Source organism: Monodelphis domestica, chromosome 4, assembly GCF_027887165.1.
Source record: "Monodelphis domestica isolate mMonDom1 chromosome 4, mMonDom1.pri, whole genome shotgun sequence".
Taxonomy (NCBI): domain Eukaryota; kingdom Metazoa; phylum Chordata; class Mammalia; order Didelphimorphia; family Didelphidae; genus Monodelphis; species Monodelphis domestica.
This window is the reverse complement of record NC_077230.1, coordinates 302110898-302137954: the sequence shown is the minus strand read 5'-3', so window position 1 is coordinate 302137954 and position 27057 is coordinate 302110898. Positions and strand designations below refer to the sequence as shown.

The window sequence follows — 27057 nt, the reverse complement described above, 5'->3', positions numbered from 1 at the left end:
ACTATTAAACATTATTTTAACTTGTATTATCATAGATAGGTTTAATTAAGAAATATTGTTTTGAGCTTTTAAAAGGAAATATAAGACATTTAGTTAATTGGTTTTTAAAACAATTATTTTATTTTAATTTTTGGTCTTTTAATATGTAACAAATTTACCTTTTCCCCCTTTCCAAAAAAAGGTAACTGCTACCCAAAAAATCCATATCACAGATAAATGCAGTGACAATGCAATTTTTATGAGACTTATCCCTTAAGAAATTTTTCTTGTCTTGCGAAAGATTTTATACAAATATAGTGAATGAGACAGTAATCTAATAAAGGAATTGCAGTCAATTTGTTTTTGTCTTTTGATTGTATAATAGTACAAAATTTGGTCATTAATTTTTCCACTAACTCTTTTATAACTTTTTAAAGTTAAAAGAACAATGTTAAGAGTTTTAAAACATTTCCCATTAAAATAATTACTTTTAAGCTTTAATTCAAAATTTTCCATTTGGCAGAAATGGATGCTTTGAGTTGAGCTTTAATAAATTTGGTTTATTTTCCAAGTTATGGTAGTACTTTTTTGGGTCAAATTATTTTGGTTGGAGAAGTTTAGGCAAATTAGATGTCTATTGCTTATACTTTGAGTGTTTTATCTGAATAATATTTATTGTTTGGTAAAGTGGCCCTTTTATCATTTTGGAAGAGTTATTATTATTCAGTAGTTTTCCCAGTCATGTCCCACTCTTTGTTACCCCATTTGGGATTTTCTTGACAAAGATACTGGAGTGGTTTGCCATTTCTTTCTCCAGCTCATTTTATTGAGACATTCAGAGTTAAGTGACTTGCTCTGGGTCACAGAGCTAGTTGAACCCAGGAAGATGAATCTCTTTGTGATTCCAGGCCCAGCACTCTATCCACTGGTTCACCTACCTGCCCAATATTATTTCTTTCTTTTTTTAAAATTGGTTTAATTAGGCATATTTTGATATGTCCATGAAATTTTTGTGTTTGTCTGTGAATTTAGCATCCAGTAAAGGGAAACTAAGGGAAAGCCAAAATAAGACTCAGCAAGTTAGTCATTACAAGATGGTAGCCATGAAATAAGGTAGAAGGACAACTAGGAGGGAAAGGCTTTATGACCTAAGCCTTTGTAGTATGAGGCTTGCCTGGGGTAGGTAGAAGAGTTGATTTTATTTTTCCAAGGGCTGGGCTTGCTATAAGATTTGGTTTATAAAATCTGTTTCATGAGACCAGTCAGAACAAGAAGGGAGGCAACAGTTTGAGTAGCTTCCATTGGGTCTAGTCCTGCAGAAAAGGGTGAATTGGAACAGGGTTGAACAAGAGAGAAAGTAGCTTTGGAGTCAATGGATAAAGAGGCATTTTTAGAGTTTGGGAAGGTCAAGACTAGCTTAGAATAGATTTTCTTAAGCTTTAACCAATGAGTTGAAGGTGTGAGATTTAAAATGGTTGAGGTCTTAAACTGTAGTGATTAAAATAGTGGAAGATATAAATTGTGATAGATATAAGAGAGGGTGAGTAAATTTGGGTTTAAAATCAAATATAAGGTGGTCGCCAGGGAAATATTCCCAATTATTCAAATACCCAAGTCAATTGAGTTTTATAGAGATTTTAATTAACAATACAATGAGTAATCAAAGAAAGAGAGAGAAAGAAAGGAATAAGTATGAAGGGCCTCAAGCCAATATGGCCTAGACCTGAGTCTTAAAAGAGAAATCAGTTAGTTTTTTAACACTCACCACAAGGTCTGACTAAACAAGGATACTAGTGACACCAGGCCAGTGTCCTTCCTCAAAGAGTCTTCCAGCCAGAGATTGTTTCAAAGGGCCTCTCTCAAGAGCCTCCAGAGCTCCTACCCCAGAGGGACAGAGCCCCTCAGAGGACCTCCTCAAGGAGCTCTCCTTCAGAATGAGAATCAGAATCCAGATCCCTGAATGAGATCCAAGCTCTTATTTTTAAGGGCAAAATTTCCTCTGTCACCTCCCCTAAGTCCTTACATCTACCAATCACTGTAGATGTTTCTAAAGGACCGCCCATTTTGAATTCACAGCTGAGTAGTTTTAATCTCTTTAGTAAGTCAGAAAAAAATGCTGCTGTGTCGACAAATTTCATTAAGAAAAAACCTCTGAATAAGTTATCACCCTTTTAGGTTTAAGTAGTTTACAAGTTGCCCCACCTTTATAGGTACTTAGTATCCCATTGTATCAATTCTAAAACAGTCATGACTCAAAGAACTTCCTGTCCCTTCCATAAGCATGGATCAAAGTACTTTCATTGTTTAGAAGCAGTTTTCTGTCCTAAAGCAGTCTTAAGTAGGGTGGAGTAGGGACATTCCCGTAGCTAGGAGCCCCCACACTCAAGTAGAGTTCTCACCATCTGCTAGGGAAATTTTTTAAGTAGAAGATTCCCCAATGGGGGAAACCCCTAACATTCATAAGTCTGAGACATTTTGAGGTTTACAAAGGTGAAATGTGAACCAGGGTGACTGAAATCAGGCATTGCATTTTCTTCTACTCTTAAATCTCACCTTTGCCCTATTGCCAATCATCCCTTGCCAAACTTCAGGCCTAGATTACTACTACTATTCATGCATCCTTTGCTCCTACCCATATATGGTTTAACAGAACTGGAAGAAGCCATATACCCATGTTGACTAGGTACATTATAAATTTATTCTCTTAATTCTCTTAATTTCAACTGAATCTTAATTGTAGCAATTCAGCCATTTATTCCCTCTTTAATTGGTTCCTTATCTTATTCTCCAAAGAAGCCATTTCAAACTTTGTCTTTTGTCCTCAAGTCTCTTATAATCTCCTGTTCTCTCTTTTTCTCCATCTCTGACAATGAGGTAGCCCTTTTGACCAAGGTCAACCTTTCTTGTGTCCTTGATCCCATCTCCTCTTGACTTTTCCAGACAACTAAAGCCTCTGTCATTTCTCCATCCCTGTGATCTTAAAGAGAAACCAGGCTTCACTAGACCTAATCATTCCCTCAAGTTATTCTTCTGTATCTAGTATCTCAGTCAAACTCTTGAAGATAACTGTCTAGAGGAGGAGAGAGTCAAGATGATGGAGAAGGTACAGGGACTTATCTGATTTCTACCAAATTACCCTCCAAAAAACTATGATATAATATCTCAAAACGAATTCTGGAGCAGCATAATGCACAAAATAATTTTTCAGCACAAAACATCTTAGATGGCATATATGAGGGATCTAGTGCACCAAGTGGAGGTAAGCGTGCAGCATGTGGGGGCAGGCCCCACTGAAACCAGAGGCCTTGGGTGCTGCTGAAATAGTAGCCAAGGCTTCCAGAACCCTCTACCACAGATGGTAAGGGGAGGGTTGAACAATTGCTCAGAAGGAGATTACAGGGTATCTTTACTTCCTCAGGGTACAAAACTCTTGTCACATTGCTTATATGCAGAACCAGCACATAGCTTTGTGGCATAGTTGCAAGATGAGGAGGAACACTAGAATACAGTGGCACTTGAAGCCATAGGGGAACAGGGGACTCTGGTCACAGTTCCAAGGGGCAAAAGAGTGCTGGAAGTTACTCACAGGCCAGAAGAGTATTAAACACACCTCTCTTACATCAGACCACCTTGGAAGAACTGAAAGCAAATGGACTCCTAGTGCCAGCTCTGAATGCAAATATACAAAGATCCTGATGCTTGGAATAGTGTTCCCCCTTCACCACAGTTACAGGGCCAACTTTAACCATTTTTTTTAAACCCTTACCTTCCATCTTAGAATCAATACTGTGTATTGGTTCCAAGGCAGAAGAGTTTAAGGGCTAGGCAATGAGAGTTAAGTGACTTGCCCAGGGTCACACAGCTGGGAAGTGTCCGAGGCCTTATTTGAACCTAGGACCTCCCTTGTCTCTAGGCCTGGCTCTCAATCCACTGAGCAACCCAGCTCCACCCCTCCCCCCACCCCCCATTTTTTAAACTAAAAGAAAAGCAGGAAAATGAACAAACAAACAAAAAACCCTCAACGTTGAAAGTTCTTTTAATGACAGTGTGGACTCAAACTGAGAAGAAGACAATAAAGACAATATTGTTACATTCAACGCCTCCAAGAAAAATATTAATTAGTCTTTAGTCCCAAAAGAATTGATGGAGCTCAAAAAAGGATTTTACAAACCAAATATTAGATGTAGAAGAAAAATTGGGAAAAGAAATGAGAATGAAAGAGGAAAATCATGAAAAAAAGTCAACAGCTTTGTAAAGGAGGTACACACATAAGAATACTAAAGAAATTAATACCTTAAAAAACAGAATAGGCTAATTGATAAAAAAGGCAAAAAAATCCAAAGAAGAGAATAACACATTAAAAAGCAAAATTGGCTAAATGGAAAAAGATATATAAAAATGCACCAAATAGAAAAACTTCTTGAATTACAGAATTGGCCCTTTGGAAAAAAGAGGTACAAAAATTTAATGAGGGAAAGAACTCTTTACAAAGTAGAATTGGCCCAATGGAAAAGGTGGCAAAAACGTTCACTCCATGAGACATCAAAAAATAATCAAAGTCAAAAGAATGGAAAAAAGAGAAGAAAATCCGAAATATTTCATGGGAAAAAAAACTGACTTGGAAAACAAATCCAGGACAGATAATTTAAGAATTATTTGACTATCTGAAAGCCATGACCAAAAAAAAAAAAAGATCTGAGACATCATCTTTCAAGAAGTTATCAAGGAAAACTGCCCTGAAAGAACCAGAAGATAAAATAGAAATTGAAAGAATCCACTGATCACCTCCTAAAAGAGATCCCAAAAGGATAACTCCCAGGAACATTATAGCCAAATTCCAAAATTTCCAGGACAAGGAGAAAATAGTGCAGGCAGTCAAAAAGAAATGATTCAACTATTGTGGAGTTGGAGTCAGTATAACACAAGACTTAGCAGCTGCTACATTAAAGGTTCAGAGGGCCTGGAATATGATGTTCCAGAAGGAAAAGGTACTAGGATTTTTAAGAATCACTCACTCAGCAAAACTGAGTATAATCCTTCAGGGGAAAAATGGGCACTCAATGAAATAGAGGATTTTCAAATATTCCTGGTGAAAATATCAGAGCTAATTGGAAAATTTGATTCTCAAATACAAGACTCAAGAGAATTATATAAAGGTAAGCAGAAAAGAGAAATCAAAAGTCATTGAAGGTTAAACTGTGCATATCCTTAAATGGGAATGTGAAGATGGGATTGACTCTCCCCTTGCCTACTTTTAAATATAATCAACCAAATGTGTTGACACCCCTACTTAACACTAAGTAGTGTAGGTCCACAAGCCACTTATTAAGTGGCTGACAACTCTAGAAGCGACTGACCATCCCCTGGGAAGAGCTAAGCAAATTTAAAGACTGCAATTGGTCCTTGTAAAGTGGATGAAGGGACAGGAAGTGATGTAAAAAAAGGACTATAAAAGATGATTAACTTCTTGTGCAAGGAGTCTTCATCCCGCATTTTCAGGTTGAAGGAGCTTGGACTAGGACTGCAGCTCTTGGACTGCCTCTGATAAGAATGCACCTGGATTTTTTCCCTTTGCATCTCCTGGTGAGTGAAAAGCTGACCTTCCTTTCCTGACTTCTGGAAAGATTAGTTCTGATGAGGCCTCCCCCTCTTGGAGGAGGCTGCGTGGATTGAACCCTTGCTTAACCCTTCCTTAGGCTGAGAGGTTAACAAGCCTTGTGTGGGTTGAGCCAGGGACCAGAGCAACATTTAGGGTGATAAGCTAGACTTTTTACTCTACCCTTTCTTTCATTTCTCTACTTTCACTCTCTCCACCTTTTTTGTAGATAAAAGCTGCTAAAAGTCATTTTGACTTGGGCTGTATTAATTTAAAAATTAGCAACCATTGTATTATCTTAAAATTGTCATATATTTTAGTCAAACCCTTAATTAAATTCCTTACAGGAAGATTATTCTTGTAATGCCAAAGAACTTTATCATTATTAAGATAGAAGTATAGATAGACAGAGTGCAAAGGTATTAGTTGAAATGATGGGATCATATAAAAAATAAAATTAAGATATGAGACAGAGGAATGCATTGGGAGGAAGGGGAAAGGAAAAAGAGACTGGGATAAATTATTGCACGTAAAAGAGGCATTAAAGAGCATTTGTAGTGGAGGGGAAGATGTAGGAAGCCGGGAGGAGAGCGTGTGAACCTTTAACCCTCATCATAATTGACTCAGTGAGGGAAGAAAATGCACAATTAATTGGGTATAGAAAGCCATCTTATCCTACAGGAAAATAGGAGGGGAAGTGGATAAGGAAATGGGGATGGGACTGATAGGAAAGAGGGCAAATTGGGGGAGAAAGAGGTCAGAAACTGAATGGATAAATAGGATGGAAAGAAATATGCAGTAATCATAATGGTACAAAATTTCTTTTACAAGTCTCTCTAATAAAGGCTTATTTCTCAAATACATAGAGAAATGAGTTGAATATGTAAGAATACAAGTCATTCCCAAATTGATAGTCAAAGGATATGAATAAACAGTTCTCAGACAAAGTAATTAAAACCCCTTTCATCATGTAAATAATTCTCTAAATCACCATTATTTAGAGAAATACAAATTAAAACAACTCTGAGGAACCACTATCAAATTGCCTATTATGACAGAAAAGGAAAATGACGAAACTTGGAAGGGACATGGGAAGGCTGGGACACGAATGCATTATTGGGGGAATTGTGAACTGATTCAGTCATTCAGGAGAGCAATTTGGACCAATGCCCAAATGGCTATTAAACACTATATACCAGACCATTACTAGGATTGTATTCCAAAGAGATAAAGAAACAAAAGAGGGGAAAGACCTAGAAGTACAAAAATATTTAAAGTGGCTCTTTTTGTGGGGCAAAGAATTGGAAAATGAGGGGATATTCATAAATCAGGAAATGGCTGAGTAAGTTACAGTATATGATTGTAAATGCAATAGTATTGTTCTATAAGAAATGATCAGCAGAAGGAGCTCAGAAATATTTGGAAAGACTTAAAGGAACAGAAGCAGAGTGAAATAAGCAGAACCAGGAAAACCTCCTATCATACATGACAGGAATGACTGAATAACTTAGCTATTCTCAGCATTACAATGATCCAAAACAATCCCAAAGGACTTAAGTAAAAATGCTATCTGCTTCCAGATAAAGAACCAATGGAGTCTGAATCCAGACCAAAGTAAATTTTTTCCGCTTTTTAAATTTTTTTTGAGTTTCCTCCACAAAAGGATAAATATGGAAAATTGATTTACATGATTTGATTGCACATGTAAAATCTACATAATTAGTTTATCATCTCAAGGTGGGTGGAGCATGGGATTTGGGGGAGGCAGGGAATTTGAGACTCGATATTCTTTGAAAAATGTTAGAAACTGTAAAAGAAAAGAAAATTTAGTACCTTAAGGAAACAATTAAAAAAAGACTACTCTCAGGGGGCAGCTGGGTGGCTCAGTGGATTGAGAGTCAGGCCTAGAGACAGGAGGTCCTGGGTTCAAATCTGGCCTCAGACACTTCCCAGCTGTGTGACCCTGGGCAAGTTATTTGACCCCCATTGCCTAGCCCTTACCACTCTTCTGCCTTGGAACCAATACACAGTATTGACTCCAAGACAGAAGGTAGGGGGCTTAAAAAAAAAAAAGACTACTCTGATCATCATCTCTGGGTAGGGCTGAGGTAGAATAAAAGTATAGGTCATGAGAGCTGCAAATGATGATGAAAGTGAAGTTGTTGGAGGAGGTCAGTGTGTACATTGAAGCCCTTCAGTGTGGGGGCAGGGGCTGGAGTGAAGATGATGATGAGTGCTGAGTATTGAACTTTTTGAGAACAAAATGGAAATGATCTTGGACATGTAAATAGCTACAACCTGATGATCTAGAAGGATAGAATGAGTTTCAGAGAAGGAAAGGGTGCTTGCTGAGTGATGATGGCAAAGGGTAGGGATGAAAGGAACAGTGGTGAGGTTTGTCTGTTCCTCCTAATGGTTTAGTGTGTAAGGGTACATGAAAGATGGTTTTCCCAATCTTGGAGAGGTGGACTAGAGATAGTTAATCTTCTGGAGTGTAATATGAGCAAAAAGATAGAAGAGTGTGTGAATGAAGATGAAGGGAAATTTGTTAGGAATAGAAGAGGAAAAATTTAATTTTTCATTATGTTTTGTAGGTATATATTCACCCAATTTCATTTCTTCTGTAACATCATTTTGGTTTCTATACTATTTTTTTGTTTCAATTTCTGTGGAAACTAGGCTGTGTCTTCCTTTATAGATGAATGACTTCTAGGCAGCAGTGTCAATAGGGTGTTGGACTTGGAAGCCAGGAAGATTGGTGTTCCAAAACCATCTCAGACACTGGCAAGTCTCAGGCTTAGTTTTCTCATGTCTAGAATGGAGATAATAATAGGACCTACCTCCCCGGGTTGTTTTAAGGATAAAATGAGATAATATTTGTAAAGTGCTTTGTAACCCTAAAGCATTATATAGCTAGGGGGCAACCAGTTTTGGTACACTGGATAGAGTGGTAGGCGTGGAGTCTGGAGGACCTCAAATTAGCCTCACACACTCCCTAACTACGTGATCCTGGACAAATCACTTAACCATGTTTTGTTGGTCTGCTAGCCTTTGCCTTTTGGTTTTAGGGTTGTTATTAGGACAGAAGGTAAGGGTTAAAAAAAAGTGCTGTGTAGCTAGCTAGCTAGCTAGCTATTATTTCTACTTAATAATATTAGCTATACTAAAAATGACTACAATCCATAAGTAGTATGGCTTGCAAATTATTTTTGAAGACAGAGTATGCCTTAAAGAAATGGCTATCTGATTAAAAATAATGTTAGATTAAATTTAAAATTGAAAATGAAATTCACAGTGCTAAAATTTGGGATCAATAATTTTTTGGTAACTTTTGGAATCCATTTACAAAACTGATTAAAAAGGTTTGAGAAATTAAAAAAAGTAGATTGGGGACAGCTAAGAAATAGTAGATTGAATGCCAGACCTAGAGTTGTAAGGATCTAGGTTCAAATTTGGCTTCAAACACTTTCTAGCGGGGGGGACCCTGGGCAAGTCACTTAACCCTAGTCGCATAGCCCTTACTGTTCTTTTGTTTTAGAATATTTAAAATAGAATTTAGAATTTAGAACTAGAATTTAAGAATAGAATTTATAAATAGAAGTTGAGTTTAAAAATAGATTTTTCATTTCACTGGAAATTATTTTTTACTGCTCAATTTATTTATATTAAGTAGCATGTTAATGCTTACATTACCTTTGGTAGGTAATGGAATCATTAAATCTACTATTTAAAGCACATTACTACAGTAGGACTTCCATTGCAAAAGTTTCACAATTTGTTTTCCTGATGTTTATTTTCATCTTGATTTGTTTTCATTGTTACTCAGGATTACTATCTAAAATGAGAAGCAGAATGGGATAGTATAGTGCCTAGACTATAGGACTTGGAGTCAGGAAAACCTGGGGTTAAAAATCATCCCTTTGGCATTTACTAGTGGGGACTAGTGGGGAAGTTAAAATTAACCAATCTTGCAGAGCTATGGGTAACTCTTTAAGACTTACTTTCTAAATTAGGAAAAATTTGGGAAATTACAAATCTTGATATATTGGTTGTCTGAATTAGATAAAAATATTTTTGAGGGTTTTTGAATATGTCACAATGGTTTGTTTAGTGCAAAGTTTTATTTTTTAAGTAACAGAAATATTTTCTTTACTTCCTACCTCCACCCCATTGGGAGAAAGGAGAGAAAGGAAAAAATTCCTTGTCACAAATATGGATAGTCAAGCAAAATAAATTTCTGTATTGGCTGGGTTAAAAAAAGTCTCTTTCTACACTGGTGAGTCCATCCTTGTTCTGTCAGGAAGTAGGTAGAATACTTTATTGTTTATCTCAAATCATGGAAGATCATTAAACTGATCAAAGTTCTTACAACTTTAAAAGTTATTTTAACTATTGGTAAACTAGTCTCCTGGTTCTCTGCTCATTTCATTTCTCATTGGTAGGCTTTAAATATTAATATTAATATTATATATTATATTGGGATAGAATAATATTCCAATATTAATATTAGAGTGTCAACATGGTTCTAACTTTACTTTGTATCAATTCACATAAGCCTTCCTATATCTCTTTTAAGTTACCTATTTCCTCATTTTTTACACAAAATAGTACTCTATTACATTTGTTCCCCCTTTGCAAAAAAAAAAAATTCTAAAAGAACTGTACTTTTGGATGTTTTGTATACTTTAACATATTTAACATGTTAAATATATTTAACCTTATAAAATAAATGTTCTTTTTTTTAAGGTTCGACAGGAATTGCTAGAAGAATATGAACAAGTCAAGAGTATTGTCAATACCTTAGAAAGTTTTAAAATAGACAGACCCCCAGATTTTCCTGTATCTTATCAAGATGAACCATTCCGTGATCCTGCTGTTTGGCCTCCTCCTGTTCCAGCAGAACACAGGTAGTGTTTGATCCTTCATTCTATGTTTTTCTGGTTCTTGTTATGATTTATGACTCTTTAAGGATACATGTTTGAAAAAAAGGATGGAGCAATGCTTTTGTTTATCATTAGCAAAAATACTTTTATTCCATGTATACACATGTGTATACATATTTGTATGTACATTTACATGTATACATTAATAAAATAACTACTGTGTGTAGCTTGTTGATTTTTAAGAAGATGCTGTTGAGAAGGTGTGTTAATCATGTGTAAAAGTGCTATAGCATCCACATTGCAAGCTTTTATAGGTGGTCCTTTTGTAAAAGCAAAATTTTTCTTTGAGTATTGTCATTTAGCCTTATTTCAGTAGTATTTATGTGATAAAGAACTGTGCTGGGACAGTTTGTTTATCTGATTATCTGACATTGAGTCAGCTATTCCACTGTTGCAGTACTGGGAACAGATCACTTGCTAGTTAACCCTTTAGCTGGTGGTGTAAAGAGTGCGCTAATATTGTCTCCATTTTGCAGAATAGGAAACTGAGACCCAAAGAAATTAAATGACTTGTCTAAGGTCCCATGTCTATTTAGGGGCAGAGTATGGAAAAGAACTGAAGTAGGCTCACTTCAAGCCCAGTGCCCTTGTGGCCTGGCTCAGCCTCCTCCTCTCAGCCCTTTTTGAACAAAACTCCTTAAGGATTTGATAAGAGCAGTTAACTATGAAAAATCATTCATCTGTTTATCCCTTTGAGGTATTTCAGGGAGTGTCCGATTTGGGGAGATGTTTGATCCCCCTCAAGACAGTGGAAATTCTAACTAAAATTTAATATTTCCTTCAATTATTTGAAAAAACCCTTCTGAGAAGGGGATCTGCTTTTTTTTTCAGACTGCCAAAGGGGTCCGCGACACAAAGAGAGTTAATAATCATTACCCTAGGTTGTAATAGAATGACCAGAATGTCTCTGAAGTCACAGAACTTCAAATAAGCAGTAAAACTTTATTCATCTGTAATAAAGAAGAATTTGTATTAGTTCATTTAAAGGGAAAATCCTAAAATAATATTTTGATGTTATTAGGAAAGGGAAGTTTGGGAGTAATTGTTATAATAGTTAACATTTACATAGTTTTTTAAAGACTTATAAAATCTTTTACATATATTATTTTATTTAGTTCTTACAATGTTTTTGAGGTTGCAAATGTCCTCATTTTATGGATAAGGAAACTGAGGCAGAGCAAAGTTAAGTAACTTGCCCTGCAGCACACAGCTGGTGTTTGAGGAGAAATGAGGTTTATAGATGATAGATTTAGAGCTAAAAGAGGACTTTGAAGCTATTGAGACCAATGTTCGCATTTACCAGAATAGCAGATGGAGGCAAATGTAACTGAAGTGATTTACACTGAGGCAATATTTGAACCCAGATCTTCTTATTTTAAGACTTCCATGTTAATTACTATGCCATGCTACCCTGTGTAGACTTTTCTCTCTTTTTTTGGTCATAGTTAAACTATAATAAAATATTAGAGTTGAAAAGTTAACTCAGAGGTCATTGAGTTTAACTTGTATACAAAATTGAATCTCAATTCTCCAGAATTTCCAAGAAATGTTGAAACAACCTAATTTTAAAATCTGAACTTTTTCCCCCCCTATACTTTTTTTCCTCACCTCTTTAAACTTCAGGCAATCTATTCCATTTTATAAATATCTAATTGTTAGTTTTTTTCTCATGCTGTGCTTCTTTGGGCATTCCTATGTCTTTTCTCTCCGTAGTCTTACTTCTGCTCTGCAGAGAAATCAGGAGAAATATAATTTCTCTTTCACATGACAACCCTTCTAATATTTGAAGACTGATCATTCCTTCATTTTCTCTTCTCTAGGCCATTTATCCCCTACTTCAACTGGTCCTTATGTGTCATAGTTTCTCATTATCCTGGTCATCTTCCTGGACATATGAGATGTGCTCTAGCTTGATTGTGTCCCTTCTAATTTATGATACTTAGACCCAGACGCAATGCTCCATGTGCCTAACCTGGGCAATAGTATTGCATAATGACAAATTTCTGTCATTTTGCATTTTATATTTTAATTAATATACGACAGGATTACATTATTGCTTTTAGCTGCTATGCCATACTATTGACTCATATGAAGCTTTCAATCCACTAGCCTGCTTTGCCAATCTTTTTTATATTTCCTTGTTTTTCTTCTTATCTGTGCCCTATCCTTTTCTGTGCAACTGACATTCTGACTTTAAGTATAAGATTTCATATTTATTTGTATTTAATTTCATCTTAGCTTTAGCATGTATTTCTTGGTCAGGTGATACAGATGGACACAATAGCTCAGGATTGAATAGAAAGGGCAGGATTTATTAGATTACATTTGAAAAATTGTATAATACTTTCCCAAGCCACTTGCAGTTACAAAAACCTACCCTTTTAACCCTAATATTCTCATGATACTATGGTGTTGTAGATCATAGAACATTATGATCAGAAAAACTATAATTGTGGTCAGACATAGTGGACATAAGTAGGCTTCAGCATATTACTGTTGACAATTTGGGCTTAAGAAATAACTTATCAGATGACATCATCCAAAACAGGATGATGTTGGAGAAGGAGTACTAGATTTGTATGTTGTCAGAAGCTTTAGGGTCTTTTGCTTCTGCAGCGTTCCTGCCTGTGTGAACTTGGACAACTCATTTAATTTTCCTGAGCCTCAGTTTCATAGAATCTTAGAATTTCATAATTGGAAAGACCTCAGTGGCCATTTCAGTCAACGCACACCTGAAAAAGCTACAGTAAACATGACATATAGCTTTTACTTAAATACCTCAACCCTTGATAGTGACATGGCTCTGTTAATTATAAATCTTTTGTGCTCAGTCAACCCATCTGAAACTATTTAATTATATTATCACTGAATACACATCATTCTTTTCCATAAAGTTTTTATAAAATATCTTTTTTAAATTAAGCCTTGCTACAACTTAGACCTAATGTGTTTATTGCATTCCCCAATCTGCTAAATCTGGTGACTTTATCAAAAAGAAATTATATCAGATTTGTGTAACTTAATCTTAAGTCCATATGATCATTTTTTTTCTCTAACTATTCACAAACCATCTCTATTTTTTGAAGTAAATTTTATTTTCATTTCTAGATTCTCTCTCTTTCTAAGTCCCTTCCTCCATCCATTGAGAGAGCAAGAAATACAGACCTCATTACAAATATGAAGTCACACAGAATCAATTTCTATATTGGCATGTTCTGGAAAAAAAAGGAAGAGAGAAACAAAATATACTTCAGTATGTACTCCAAGTCCATCAGTTCTCCATCTGAAGGTGGATAGCATGATTCATCTTGAGTCCTTTGGAATTGTGGTGGGTCATTGTATGGATCAGAGTTACTAAGTTTTCTATAGTTGATTAGCGTTACAATATTGGTATTACTGTGTAAATTGCTTTCTTGATTCTGCTTTCTTCATTCTTCATCAGTTCATACAAGTCTTCCCAGTTTTTCTGAAGCTGTCTTCGTTTCTTACAGTACAACAGTATTCCATCGCAATCATATACCTCAGCTTGTTTAACCATTACCCAGTTGATGGATGTATGGATGTTCCCTCAGTTTCCAATTTTTTGATACTAAATAAAACTGCTATAAGTATTTTTGAACATATGGGTTGTCTCTTTAGTAATGGGTTCTACAATTTTTTAAACCAGGAATAGATATTAAGCCTACTAGTCTATGGATTGAAACATCTATCTTTCCCCCTCTGCTAAAAAATTGGGCCATTTTCTAACTTCTGTTGCTTGGAACCCATCCCATTTACTTCAATTTTTCTAAAGTCACCAGTGTTCAGCAAGTTTTTTTTTTCATTATCCTGGGGTATAGTTTGTCTATGCCAAGGTGATTAGAATTCCTTTCTATGTCACTTAGGTGCTCTGCTCAGTTACCTTGGTTTTCAAATTTTGTGAGATATTTTAATTTTGTTCTCATCAGTCTGAAGATTATTCTCCTTGGCAGACAAAACAGAAGCAAAATTATAGTTGAATATTTCTGCCTTTGCCCCCATAATTCATTTTCATCTCACCTATAGCGAGCAGAGGTTCTAGCTATTCTTTTTCTGCTGAACGTAAGACTAACCCAAACCAAACAATTGTTCTATTAAAATTTTGTCCTATTTCTGATGTCTTCTTGTAGCATGATGATAGCCCTAGTGTTCTTGCAGGTTATGCCAGTGGAACACAAGCTCTAACAGATCCCACTGTACTCAGGTTCTGAATGTAGTCCTGAAGACAGCCCAATTATGCAAAGTGCATAGAGGCCCACAGTTTGGCTTCTGGGTGATAAATTGTTTGGCATTGGCAAAAATGGTTGTCAGGCCAGTGCAGCCCCTCTATGTTTCCACAGTGATGGTGGGGGAATGATGGAAAAGGGAGAGAAGGGGATGCTAAAAATCATGTTTTTGGTTGATATATAAATATTACTTTAATTGTAGGGACTCTGAATGTGACATCTTTGTTCAATGACCATTGAATTATTGTACTTTAAAAAGAACTAAATAGTAGCAATCTTAACAGTTTTGATAAAACCAGAAGATAGAAGGAAATCACATAAGGCTAACTTATAGACTGTCCTTGGAAAAGGGTGCAAAGAGATTGTTCTTATTATGTGCAACATTTCATGGGATATATAGTCATCTTAATGTGCAATGCTCATTGAAATCATAAACAAGAAGGCACTTCCTTGTAGCCTATATGCCAACGTCTACTGTAAAGAATGAAGTAAAGAGACTCATAACAACTCGACAAGATCCTTCAAACCAAGTCAACTTATACTTTTTTCTTTTAAAGATAATTTGTTAATGGCTTTGGAATTCTTACATTTCCCAATATACCACCCTCCTCAATTAAACTTCCCCTTGTGACCAAAAAAAAAACCAACAACCCCCAAACCCCACAACAAAACAGGTAAAAAAAAAAGCCTACTGAGAGTGATGACATCTGAAAGTGATTAAACTTGGTAACTTCAATGAGAAATTTGGCAGAGAGGAAATGATGGGAAGTATTTTGGAAGTTTATTTCTCAGACTTGAGAAATAAATGAGACCAACTCAGTAGCTTCCTAGCTATATATTATAAATACTTTCTTCCAGAAAAAGTTGAAAGACTGTGAACATGGTAAGCACTGAATAATCTCATAAATAATAATATTGACTTTATAGTAATAGGAAAAAATAGTTACTGATCTGAGCATTATATCTGAAGCATATGTTTGAGGGTAGTTAGATTATTATCTGGTTCAGGAGAAGGTAAAAATCAACTTTGAGTTAATTGAAGTTAAATGAAGAGATACAGATGTTATAGATTGAACCTGAACTGTTAAAAATACTCTAATTGGGAACATCAAGAAATAGAATTAAAAATATTGATTATCGCCATTTTCTGAAAAAGTATAACTTTTGCATTTGCCATGAGAAAGAGGCTAAATCAGCTGAGAAAGCACTGTAGTCAGGAATTACCTGATTACATTGCCCAGTATAGAGAGATAGAAGCTGAGGGCAATACACTTCAGAAGATGGTGATAGCAAATTATGAATAGTATTTCTTTTAAATAGCAGGAAAAATGAATGAGTGCAAAAATAAATTTAAAGAAAACTTGATGTGAGGCCCAAACGAGTACCAGTAACACTTGCACATGAAATTGACAGGTCAATTAATGGATGATAAATGGATCAAAGTTCTTTAGTGTTTCTTTAGTGATCTGTTTTCATGATTTGTGACAGTAACTATATCATATGAACTCTAGCCTTGTTCTTTTTTTTTAATTAATTAATTTAGTCAATTTAGAACATTATTCCTTGGTTACAATAATCACATTATTTCCCTCCCTCCCCTCCACCCATCCTTCCCGTAGCCCATGCACAGTTTCATTGGGTATTATTTGTGTCCTTGATCAGAACCTATTTCCATGTTGGTGTTTGCATTAGGATGTTCATTTAGAGTCTCCATCCCCAACCATATCCCTTCAACCCATGCATTCAAGCAGTTGTTTTTCTTCTGTGTTTCTACTCCCACAGTTTTTCCTCTGAATGTGAATAGTGGTTTTTCTCATAGATGTCTCCAAGTTGTTCAGGATCACTGCATTGCCACTAATGGAGAAGTCCATTACATTCAATTGTACCACAGTGATCAGTCTCTGTGTACAATGTTCTCCTGGTTCTGCTCCTCTCACTCAGCATCACTTCCTGGAGGTCATTCCAGTTCCCATAGAATTCTTCCAGTTCATTATTCCTTTGAGCACAATAGTATTCAATCACCAACATATACCACAATTTCTTCAGCCATTCCCCAATTGAAGGGCATACCCTCATTATCCAATTTTTTGCCACCACAAAGAGCTCAGCTATGAATATTTTTGTACATGTCTTTTTCCTTATTATCTCTTTGGGGTACAAATCCAGGACTGCTATGGCTGGATCAAAATCTAGCCTCATTCTTAAAAGTGCTATCTGAAGAAGTAGAAGTAACTCTTTGGAAGGTGGGAAGAGTGACTGAACTCTGCCAAATATATATGGAAGAAATTTGTGCTGGAGGGGTCTTTTTATAAAATATTTTGGGTGGGGCAGCTGGGTAGCTCAGTGGATTGAGGGCCAGGTCTGGAGATGGGAGGTTCTGGGTTAAAATCTGGCCTTAGACCCTTCCCAGCTGTGTGACCCTGGGCAAGTCACTTAACCCCCATTGCATAACCTTTACCACTCTTCTGCCTTGGAACCAATACACAGTATTGATTTCAAGATGGAGATAAAGGTTTAAAAAAAAAAGATATTTCATAGGGAGGAGAAGATACTAAAAGAAGACAAAATTATGGATGATAGTAATATCCAAATAAGGGAAATGATGGACTGTCAGTACCAGCCTATATATCTATTTTCTCATGAAAATGATCCTACATTAAGGGATATCCTTGATGAAAATGTAGGAAGGGAATAGACAAATTTCAGCACCCATTCTCTACTTTAGTTCACTTCTTAAAATCACATAGCTGACTGGTATGCAACTCATACATGATCTCACTTTGTTCATTGTTGATTAATATTAAATCACTGAAATAAATGTAGCTTTGAATGCTTGCTTTCAATAAGGCGTCTCTTTTGAGTTTATTATTTTAAAAAATTCTTTGATAAATATAGCCATGGAGATAACTTTTTAGTTATCCATTGATTATTTTTTAATTTTAATTTTTTTGAAACTCTTATCTTCTATCTTATATTAGTTCTAAGGCAAAGGGCTAGGCAAAGGGGATTAAGTGACTTACTAAGGGTCACACAGCTTGGAAGTATCTGAGAACAGATTTGAACCCACGACTTCCCCATCTTTAGGCCTGGCTCTCAAATCACTAAGCCACCTAGCTGACCCATCCATTGATTATCAATGTCTGTCTGTCAAGCCTTAAAACAGAAATGTATACTTCTCAAAGATGTTTGCTATTGTCAGAGAGGATGTCCTATAGAAGTTGTAAATGGAAGAATGACTCCCTATATATGGTGAGGTTCTCCAAATGTCCATCTTTACAGATGATATATTATTGAATGCTATCATATTTCTTTGGTGAGATAAGTAGTTATTCAAGAGATCTCTTATTCAAGAGATAACTGACATAATAAACCATATTTTAAAAAGATTAATTGGGTGAAAAATGCCTTTTGTTTTGATTATGAAATGTATCTGGATGGCTGATTCACTACATCTATATATCAGTGTGCATATTTGAGATAGGCCCTACAGTCAGGCAGGGAATTTGATCTAGAATTGAACAGGAAGAAGAGATCAGATTTTTAAAAAAATAAATAAGGTAGTGGGATATTTTATCTTCTTATTTTAATTTTTAAAATTTTTAAATATTTTTCCATGTTAACATGATTCATTTTCTTAACCTCCCCTCTTCCCTCTCCATTCCTACAGCTGACAAGCAGTTCCACTGGGTTGTAAAAATGTTATCATTTAATAGCTATTTCCATATTACTCATTTTTGCTACAGAGTGATCTTTTAAAGCCTAAACTCCAAATCACATACTCATATCTGATATGATATGTTTTTCTTTTGCATTTCTAGTCCCATAGTTCTTTCTCTCAATGTGGGTGGCATTTTTTTTCACATAAATACTTCAGGAGTGTCCTGGCTTGTTGCATTGCTACTAGTAGCAAAGACCATTACAATGGATTATTCCACAATGTCTTACTTTCTGTGTACTGTATTCTTCTTGTTCTGTTCATTTCACTCTGCATTAGTTCATAGAGGTTCTCCAGTTCATATAGAACTCTTCCAATTCATCATTCCTTTCAGCACAATAGTATTGTATCACCATCAGATACCACCATTTGTACAGCCAATCCCTAATCGAGGAACAACCTGTCATTTTCCAATTTTTTGCCACCACAAAGAATGCGGCCATGCATATTTTTGTACATTTTTCCTTATCTCTTGGGGGTACAAACCTAGTAGTGGTATTGCTAGATCAAAGGGCAATGTAATCTTTTAAAGCCCTTTAGGCATAGTTCCAAATTGCCTTCCAGAATGATTGGATTAATTCACAACTCCACCAGCAGCACATTAATGTCCCAATTTTGCCATATTCCCTATGTAAGATTTAAATTAATGTCCAGCAACTCCAGGAATTATGTTTTATAAAATTTATTAATAATCACTAGAAGTAAGGGAATAAAAAGGTAATTATCTAACAAAATAAGACCACATGACTAAATTTTCTTGTCTGTTTAAAAAGCCTGCTCCATCAAAGCCACAACAGGAAGAGAAGAGAGTGAGAGGTGGAGCTACACCAAATTTATATCCTCCCTATGTCAGCACATAACATGAGGAGGAGAGTGGGGTGCTGGGAATTGTAGTTTTAGGGTATAGATATTAATTACACATCTCTAATATTGATTATTTTCTTTCATTGTCATATCAGCCAAACTTCTCGATGTGAGGTGGTACCTCAGCATTGTTTTGATGTGCATTTCTCTAATTAGGAGGGATTTAGAACACTTTTTCATGTGATTATTGATAGTTTTGATTTCTTCATCTGAAACCTGCCTATTCATATCCCTTGACCATTTGTCAATTGGGGAATGGAATCAGGTAGTGTTTTTAATGATGCCGGGCTACTCTATCTTTTCAACATAAATGTTCTTTGATTGTAGATCTTGGGCCATCCATTCCTGATGCCTTACAAGTAGCCTGCTGCAGCATATTTTCAATAATGAACTACATTCAAGAAGTAGTGTAAGGATTGGTTTTAGAAAGTACAAGACTGGGGGCAGCTGGGTAGCTCAGTGGATTGAGAACCAGGCCTAGAGACGGGAGGTCCTAGGTTCAAATCTGGCCTCAGCCACTTCCCAGCTGTGTGACCCTGGGCAAGTCACTTGACCCCCATTGCCTAGCCCTTACCACTCTTCTGCCTTGGAGCCAATACCCAGTATTGACTCCAAGACGGAAGGTAAGGGTTTAAAAAAAAAAAAGAAAGTACAAGAAGGAGTAGACAGACACAGACAGAAGTATGATAGCATTCAATGGCATGAGAGAGAGAGATGATGGGTGTGTAACCCAAGTGCTCCATTAGTAGGTGCCCTGAAAAAGTAAGATCTTATGGCTTTCAGCATGTTGGATGGCTCCTCTGTGTAGAAAAAAACTAAATAGGAAGTAGAGAGAGTAAATGAACAGATATGGTCAGCTTGCAGCCTCTATCCCTTAAAGGAATACTACATTGATGGGGTCACAGACTGAGTGTGGTTTTGAAGTAGCATTTCTTATAAGTCATGTCTTCTGGTCGGCTTAAGTTTTCCTGAACCTATTCTTAGACTTTTTCTCCCTTTTGTATCCGTTTTCACTTTCATGTATGCTTCCACTTCCATATTTGTGGTTTGTTCTTGGGAACTTTGATTTGTTGATGAACTTTCTATGTAGCCATATTGATTTTTTAAACACCTCCCATTTTTCTTCTTTCTTGGAATTGATTACAACTCCATTACTAGAGCTTTATTTGTGAGAGCCTTTCATCTTTCTTGTGACAATATTTTTTTTTGGATTTTCTGGCCTGTCTAGTTTATGAATTCTTTGAAATGTACTTTTTAGAGTTGTAGAGTACAAAATAGAATATTAATATATTCTTTATCTATGGCAAATTCACAATTTCCTGAGGTTCACTTCATTTCCATGGGAAACAATACTTTTACTAGTCTCTGTCTATTTTGCTATAGAGTGAACAGATTGGGAAATAGCCATAAAAGTAGAGGAAGGATTCACTTTAGAAATAATGCCTTCATATGTATTTCATATGAAAAAAATCAGTAATTTTATAGATTAACCTAAAACCCAGCATTACTTTCAAAATAATCTGGTGTTAGACACTTTGGAAAACTAGTCATACACAATACGGTTGCTTAAACATGTGTGCCTCAAGGAGACAGTAAAAATTCTCAATAAAATGGAAATTAATTGTGTGTTGTATTATCCTATACCTGTGGGCACTTTTAAATAGTTATGCAGCATGATATACATTTTGTTCACTTGGATAATTTCTTGTAAGTTATAGAGGAGGGAAAACACAGATGTTATAAATATTTCAAGGCCCAACCTTGAAATAAATGTTAAATTTAACCTTAAATGTAATTTTAAAAACAGATTTTTATTGATGTCTTTTGTTTTTATATTACCTAGAATTTCCCTCAGTATCTCCCCCTTCCAGAAAATATTTCCAATAACAAAAAATTAAAAAAGAAATGAGAAGAGAAAAAAATTCAGTAAAATTAATCATAACAAAAATAATCTGCCATATTTAGAGTTCTACCTCTGTGAGTCCCTGTGTTTCTGCAAAGGAGTGAGGGAAAGTATTTTGTTATCTCTTTTAGGGCCAAACTTGTTTTTTATACTTTTGTAACAGTGAAGTTTAGATTTTTTTTTGGTGGTTATTGATTTTTCCATTTACATTGTTGGAGATATTGTATAAATTATTTCCTGGTTCTACTTCATTTTTCATCTGTTCATGTAAGTCTTTCCATACTTCTGTATTCATTTGGCTTGTCATAATATACCATTACATTCATGTACCAGAGTTTGTTTTAGCAGCCACTAATCTATGACAATCTGCTTTGTTTCCAATTCTTTGTTAAAAAGAATTACCATAAATATTTTGTGGCAATATGGAACCTTTCTTTTTTTGTCAGTATCCTTTTTGGGATATTTGCCTGTCTTTGGAATCTCTGGGTCAAAGGGTATGGACGTTTTAGTAACTTTATTTGATTAGTTCCACATTATTTTCCAGAACAGTTGTATCAATCCATGCTTCATCAGCCATAACCAGTGTTCCTGCCTCCATGATCCTTCTAATATTAATGATTTTCATCTTTTGTCATCTTTGTCAATTTGCTAGAAGTTGTTTTGATTTTTTTCTTATTAATAGTGATGTGGAACATTTTTTTCACATTTAGAAGTTTGAAGTTCTTTCAATAATCATATCATTTGATAACTTCTCTATTTAGTTGTAATGTTTATTATGTATTAAAGACAAAGCATTTTCTTTGGGAAGATGTATCTAAAATTATCATCAAAATCGGTGGGAAAATAAGATTCACTGTGTTAACTTTTCTTCACATACAGATTTTTAGAAATGAATTTGATTCCTTTGGCTTTTTTCATATGGAAAATTCTAACTTTGTGTTTCTATTTTTCCTTCTCTCATGATGTAACTGAAGGCCATTGTGGTAGCTTAGATGAGATGGGTTGTAAATGGAGAAAAAGGGATGGATTTAAGAGATTTTGTGGAGGCAAAACCAACATAAACTGAATGAGTATGTGGGAAGAGTGAGAGTCAAGAGCTGGGGATGACACTAAGGTTCTCTGTAAAATCTATGTAGATTTAAGTATGGTAGTGTCCTTAACAGAATAGGGATGTTTAGTAGATCGAATCACTAGAGGATAAATTTTGGAGCAAAGTTAATGAGTTCTGTTTTGGATATGGTATATTTGAGATGTCTAGTTCAAAATATCCAATAGGCAGTTTGTGATATTGAATTTGAGCTCAGAAGAGCAATTGTATGATACAATGTACAACTGATTCACAATTTAAAAAAGGGTTTTATTCAACACAGTATCAAAAGTAAAAGGAACACATTAAATACTATATATAGTTCTGGGAGTCATCTACATAGAAATGATAGTTCATCTTATGTGAGCTGCTGCCCTCACTAGATTAAGAGAGAATATAGAGAGAAAGGAGAAAATATCTCAGGAGAGAACCTTAGGGAAGCTCACAGATAGTGGCCTGAAATGAATGTTAATTCAGCAAAGGAGACTAAGAAGTAACAGATTAGGAAGAAGAGAACCAGTCTGTGTAATAAAAACCCTGAGAGGAGGGAATATTCAGGAGAATTGGGTAGTTAACAACTTGAGGTGCTGAGTTGAGGTCAAGAAAGAAGTCTAAGAAATAGTCTTTCTTTAGAAGTGGAAGTTAGCAGATCATTGGCGACTATACTAAGAGTACTTTTAGCTGAGTCCTGAGGTCCAAAGCCAGATTGCAAAGGGTTGAGCAGTGAGAGGGGATATCCAAAGTAGAGCTTGTTTCTCCTTTCTCCAAATTCTCCCATATTTCAAATGGCTCTGTTTCTATTGAAGGCACCATCATTGCTCCAGGCCCCAAAGCTGTCAGCCTTTGAATAATCTTTGATTCTTTCCTCTCTCTCACTCTACATCTCAGTCTGGTGTCAAGTTTATTGGTTCTCCTTTCTCAGCATTTCTTACATAGTCCCCCTTCTCTATACTTACCACCCCCCTGCTCCCAGTTGACTATTGAAGCAGCCTCCTAGTGGTTTCCTTTCCTCAAGTTTTCCCTCCCAACTTTACCTTCACATGGCTGCCCAGGTAATTTTCCTAAAGCACGGGTTTGATCATGTCATTCTCCTACTCATAGGCAGCCTTACTGGATCTCATATCCAGGATCTAGTAAAAACTTCTTCATTTTGCATTTGATACTTTTCACAATCTGGTATAATATTGGTACAATGTTCTCTAGGTTCTTACTTTACTTTGAATCAGTTCATATAAGTTTTCCCAAGATTTTCTGAAACCATACTCATCATTTGTCATTGCACAGTAGTATTCTTCATAATCATATATTGCATTTTCTTCAACCACTTCTCAATTAATGACATCTCTTTAATTTCCAATTTTGCCACCCCCAAAAGAGCTACTTCTAAATATCTTTGTATAGAACGGTCATTTTTCTTTGATTTCTTTGGGATACAGACCTAGTTAGTGGTATTGCCCAGTCAAAGAGTATGCACAGTTTTATAGCTTTTGGGGCATAGTTCCATGTTATTCTCTATAATTGTTAGATTAATTTACAACTCAACTCCATCAACAGTGTATTAATAATATCCTATTCCCCTTCCCCCCCACCATTTGCCATTTTCCTTTTCTTTTATGTTAGCCAATCTGATAGGAATGAGATGGTATCTCAGAGCTGTTTTAATGTATATTTCTCTAATCAGTAGTGATTTAGAGAACTTTTTCATATGACTATTGATAGCTTTGACTTCTAAAAACTGTCTGTTCATATCAGTTTGGCCACAGGGCACATCTAGCTTTGGTAAAAGATTCTGTGTTTATTTGGTAAAATAATAGATGAGAATAAATATTTATGGATTGGAAATGGGGTTTTTAATACACCGTTACAGGCTATTTCCCATTATAATTCTTTAAACTTTTTTCTTGATTTCTTAGATTATTAGAACATTTTAGGCTTTAAAACTATATGGCAAAAATGACACATTATTATCTGTAATGAAATTGATCTAAAAGTTTAGAAACTATTTTTTAATTCCATAGGTTCTGGCTATCATCCATTCAAAATTGCAGTGCTCAAATATCAGAGATAGAACACAATGCATTGCCAAAGGATTCACAAGGGAGAAGTTTTAAGCCATAGGTAAAAAAAACAAAACAAAACTCAAAAGACCAGAGGAAGCCCAGTCTAAGAGTCTTATGAAAAAATATTAAGCAAAGAGTTTGAAGAGAGTTTTGTTGGAGAAATCATGTTGGAAATCGAATGCTGCTTCTTTGATGAAGTCTTTTTCCTTTTGACTCTTACGATTGAGGAAGCACAGTGTACAGTTCTTCAAATCAGCTCATCTTATTTAGCATTCCAGTAATGGCTGAATTTGTACAATGAACTTTATCACCATTTACCGAAAATGCTAACAAGTTTGGTTTCTTACTGGTTTCCATACTATCTCTCCATTAGCCAAGCACCCATTCTTTTAACTCTTGGCTGAAAGTACATCTTGGGAAGAATAAGTGCCACATTTTTGGGGAAATAAGACTTTAAAATATTGCTGCTTAAATGTAGCTTTAAGTGAATAGTAAATTTTTTTCCTATAATGGAAAATCTTTCTTTGTTTAGAAACTTCCTTCTCAAGCAACCTAAAAATTTCAATGATATATTCCTTGTATTTCCCAATTATCTCATTAGAAACTTTTGTCCTTTTAATGAAAAATTACTTTAAAATGTGGTATGTAGTTTGTATACTGTAATAGTTAAAATGGTTGGTTTGTCACAAATTGTAAGTGATTAAAATAGCAGAAGATATAAATTGTGATAGATAAAAGAGTGGATGAGTAAATTGTGACCGCAGAAATTATGTTTTCACTACAGTGTCTTGTTTCAAGTCTAATATAAGGTGGTCGCCAGGGAAATATTCCCAATTATGAATATACCCAAGTCAACTGGGTTTTATAGAGAATTTAATTAATAATACAATGAGGAATTAAAGAAAGAGAAAAAGAGTAAGAAAAGAATAAGTATGAAGGGCCTTAAGTCAACATGGCCTAGACCTGAGTCTTAAGAGAGAGATCAGTCAGTCTTTAATCACTCATCACAAGATCTGTCCAAGCAAGGATTCTAGTGATCAGAGAGGCACCAGCTGCAATTCAGACTTCCCAGCTGACTGTCCCGAGAGAGTCCCGAGAGAGTCCCGAGAGAGACCCGAGAGAGACCCGGGAGAGACAGAGTCTCCTTAGAGGGAGTTCTAGCCAGAGTCCTCCTCAAAGGGAGTTCCAGCCAGAGACTGTCCCAAGAGCCTGTTTCCAGAGCTCTCTCCCAACAGCCTCCTTACAGCCTGTTTTTCTTAAGAGCCTGTCATCTCCTTATATAGGGAATTTTCTCCTATGTCACCTCCCCTAAGTTCTTCCTTCTACCAATCACAGTAGACGTTTTTTTCAAAGGACAGACCATTCTTAGTCTACACCTAAGAAGGTGTAAATTTTTGAGTAATTCACGGGGGGGGGGGGGGGGGGGGGGGGGGGGAACGGGACTCTGAGTAAGTTTCTCAGCTCTTTGTTCCTTGTAAATTCACAAGTTGTTTGACCTTTATAGGTACTTATCTTAAGAACTTTTTGCCTTATTATAAGTATGGGTTTAAGTACTTTTCATTGTTCAGCAAAGAGTTTACAACTTTATCTTCCCCTAGGGCAGACTTAAGAAGGTGAAGTAGAGTTCTCACATTCCTGATCTAAGTAGAGTTCACTGCCCAAATGGGGAATGGTCTTAATCCAATCTTATGAAGTAGGGTCTGGGAATTTTTAAGGTTCACAATACCTCTTATACATTTAGGTTAATTGAAACCCATTGTTTATTTTTAAATGTTAAATTGCCTTAAAACATTAGCTATTAAAAAAACAAACAAACTTGTAAAACCCCTCTAGTCATTAGTATACTATAACTTTGCAATACTCTTTTCTTCTATACCAGTTTATTAACTTAGATTTTTTTAGCTGATACAACTTTCTATCTGCATGTCTAAGTGACTTCACTCTTGTAATTTCTGTTTCATCATACTGATGTTGATAGAAGTTAATGGGCGAATTTTTATACTGTATATCCCAGGTCCTAGGTTCATATAGGATCATAGAGCTAGAGTAAGAAAGAAATTTTGAGGCCCAAGAGCCCAGCATTCCCATAATGCATATAGAGATAAAAGAAACTGAGTTCCAGAGATGTTAAGTGATTTTTCCAAGCAGATTCATGATTTGAATTCAGATTCTCTGGACTTTAAGTTCATTGATCTTTCCTTTGTACCATAATGCATAGTTGATAGTAATTTTTAGTAGTGAGAACTTTTCCTGGAGGAATGCTTTAAAAAATTATTTTGCACATATATCTGAAAGTTGTCACCCAGTTTTTATTTAAACCCTTATCTTCTGTCTTAGAGTCAATACTGTGTATTGGTTCTAAGGCAGAAGAGTGGTAAGGGCTAGGCAATGGGGGTCAAGTGACTTGCCCAGGGTCACAGAGCTGGGAAGTGTCTGAGCCCAGATTTGAACCCAGGGCCTCCTGTCTCTAGGCCTGGCTCTCAATCTGTGAGCCACCTAGCTGCTCCCTTGTCACCCAATTCTTAATGAACACATTGTCTAGTGATTCACTCATAGGCAAAAGAAAACTGTACCAGAAAGTCACATATTTCTCTGGGAAGTTGACAGGAGCTGGTGAGCATGTGATCAATACCTACCTCTAGCAGACTGAACCAGACATTTATAAA

General features: G+C 35.7%; 1 protein-coding gene across 1 annotated transcript in view; it reads left to right on the top strand.

Moving 5' to 3' along the window:
• Positions 1 to 27057, top strand: part of KATNAL1 (katanin catalytic subunit A1 like 1) — a 96605-nt gene that overhangs the window by 29645 nt on the left and 39903 nt on the right. The window contains exon 3 of the mRNA XM_007495271.3: positions 10322 to 10482. Within this exon, the coding sequence (XP_007495333.2) occupies positions 10322 to 10482 (161 nt within the window). The remainder of the gene's footprint in view (positions 1 to 10321; positions 10483 to 27057) is intronic.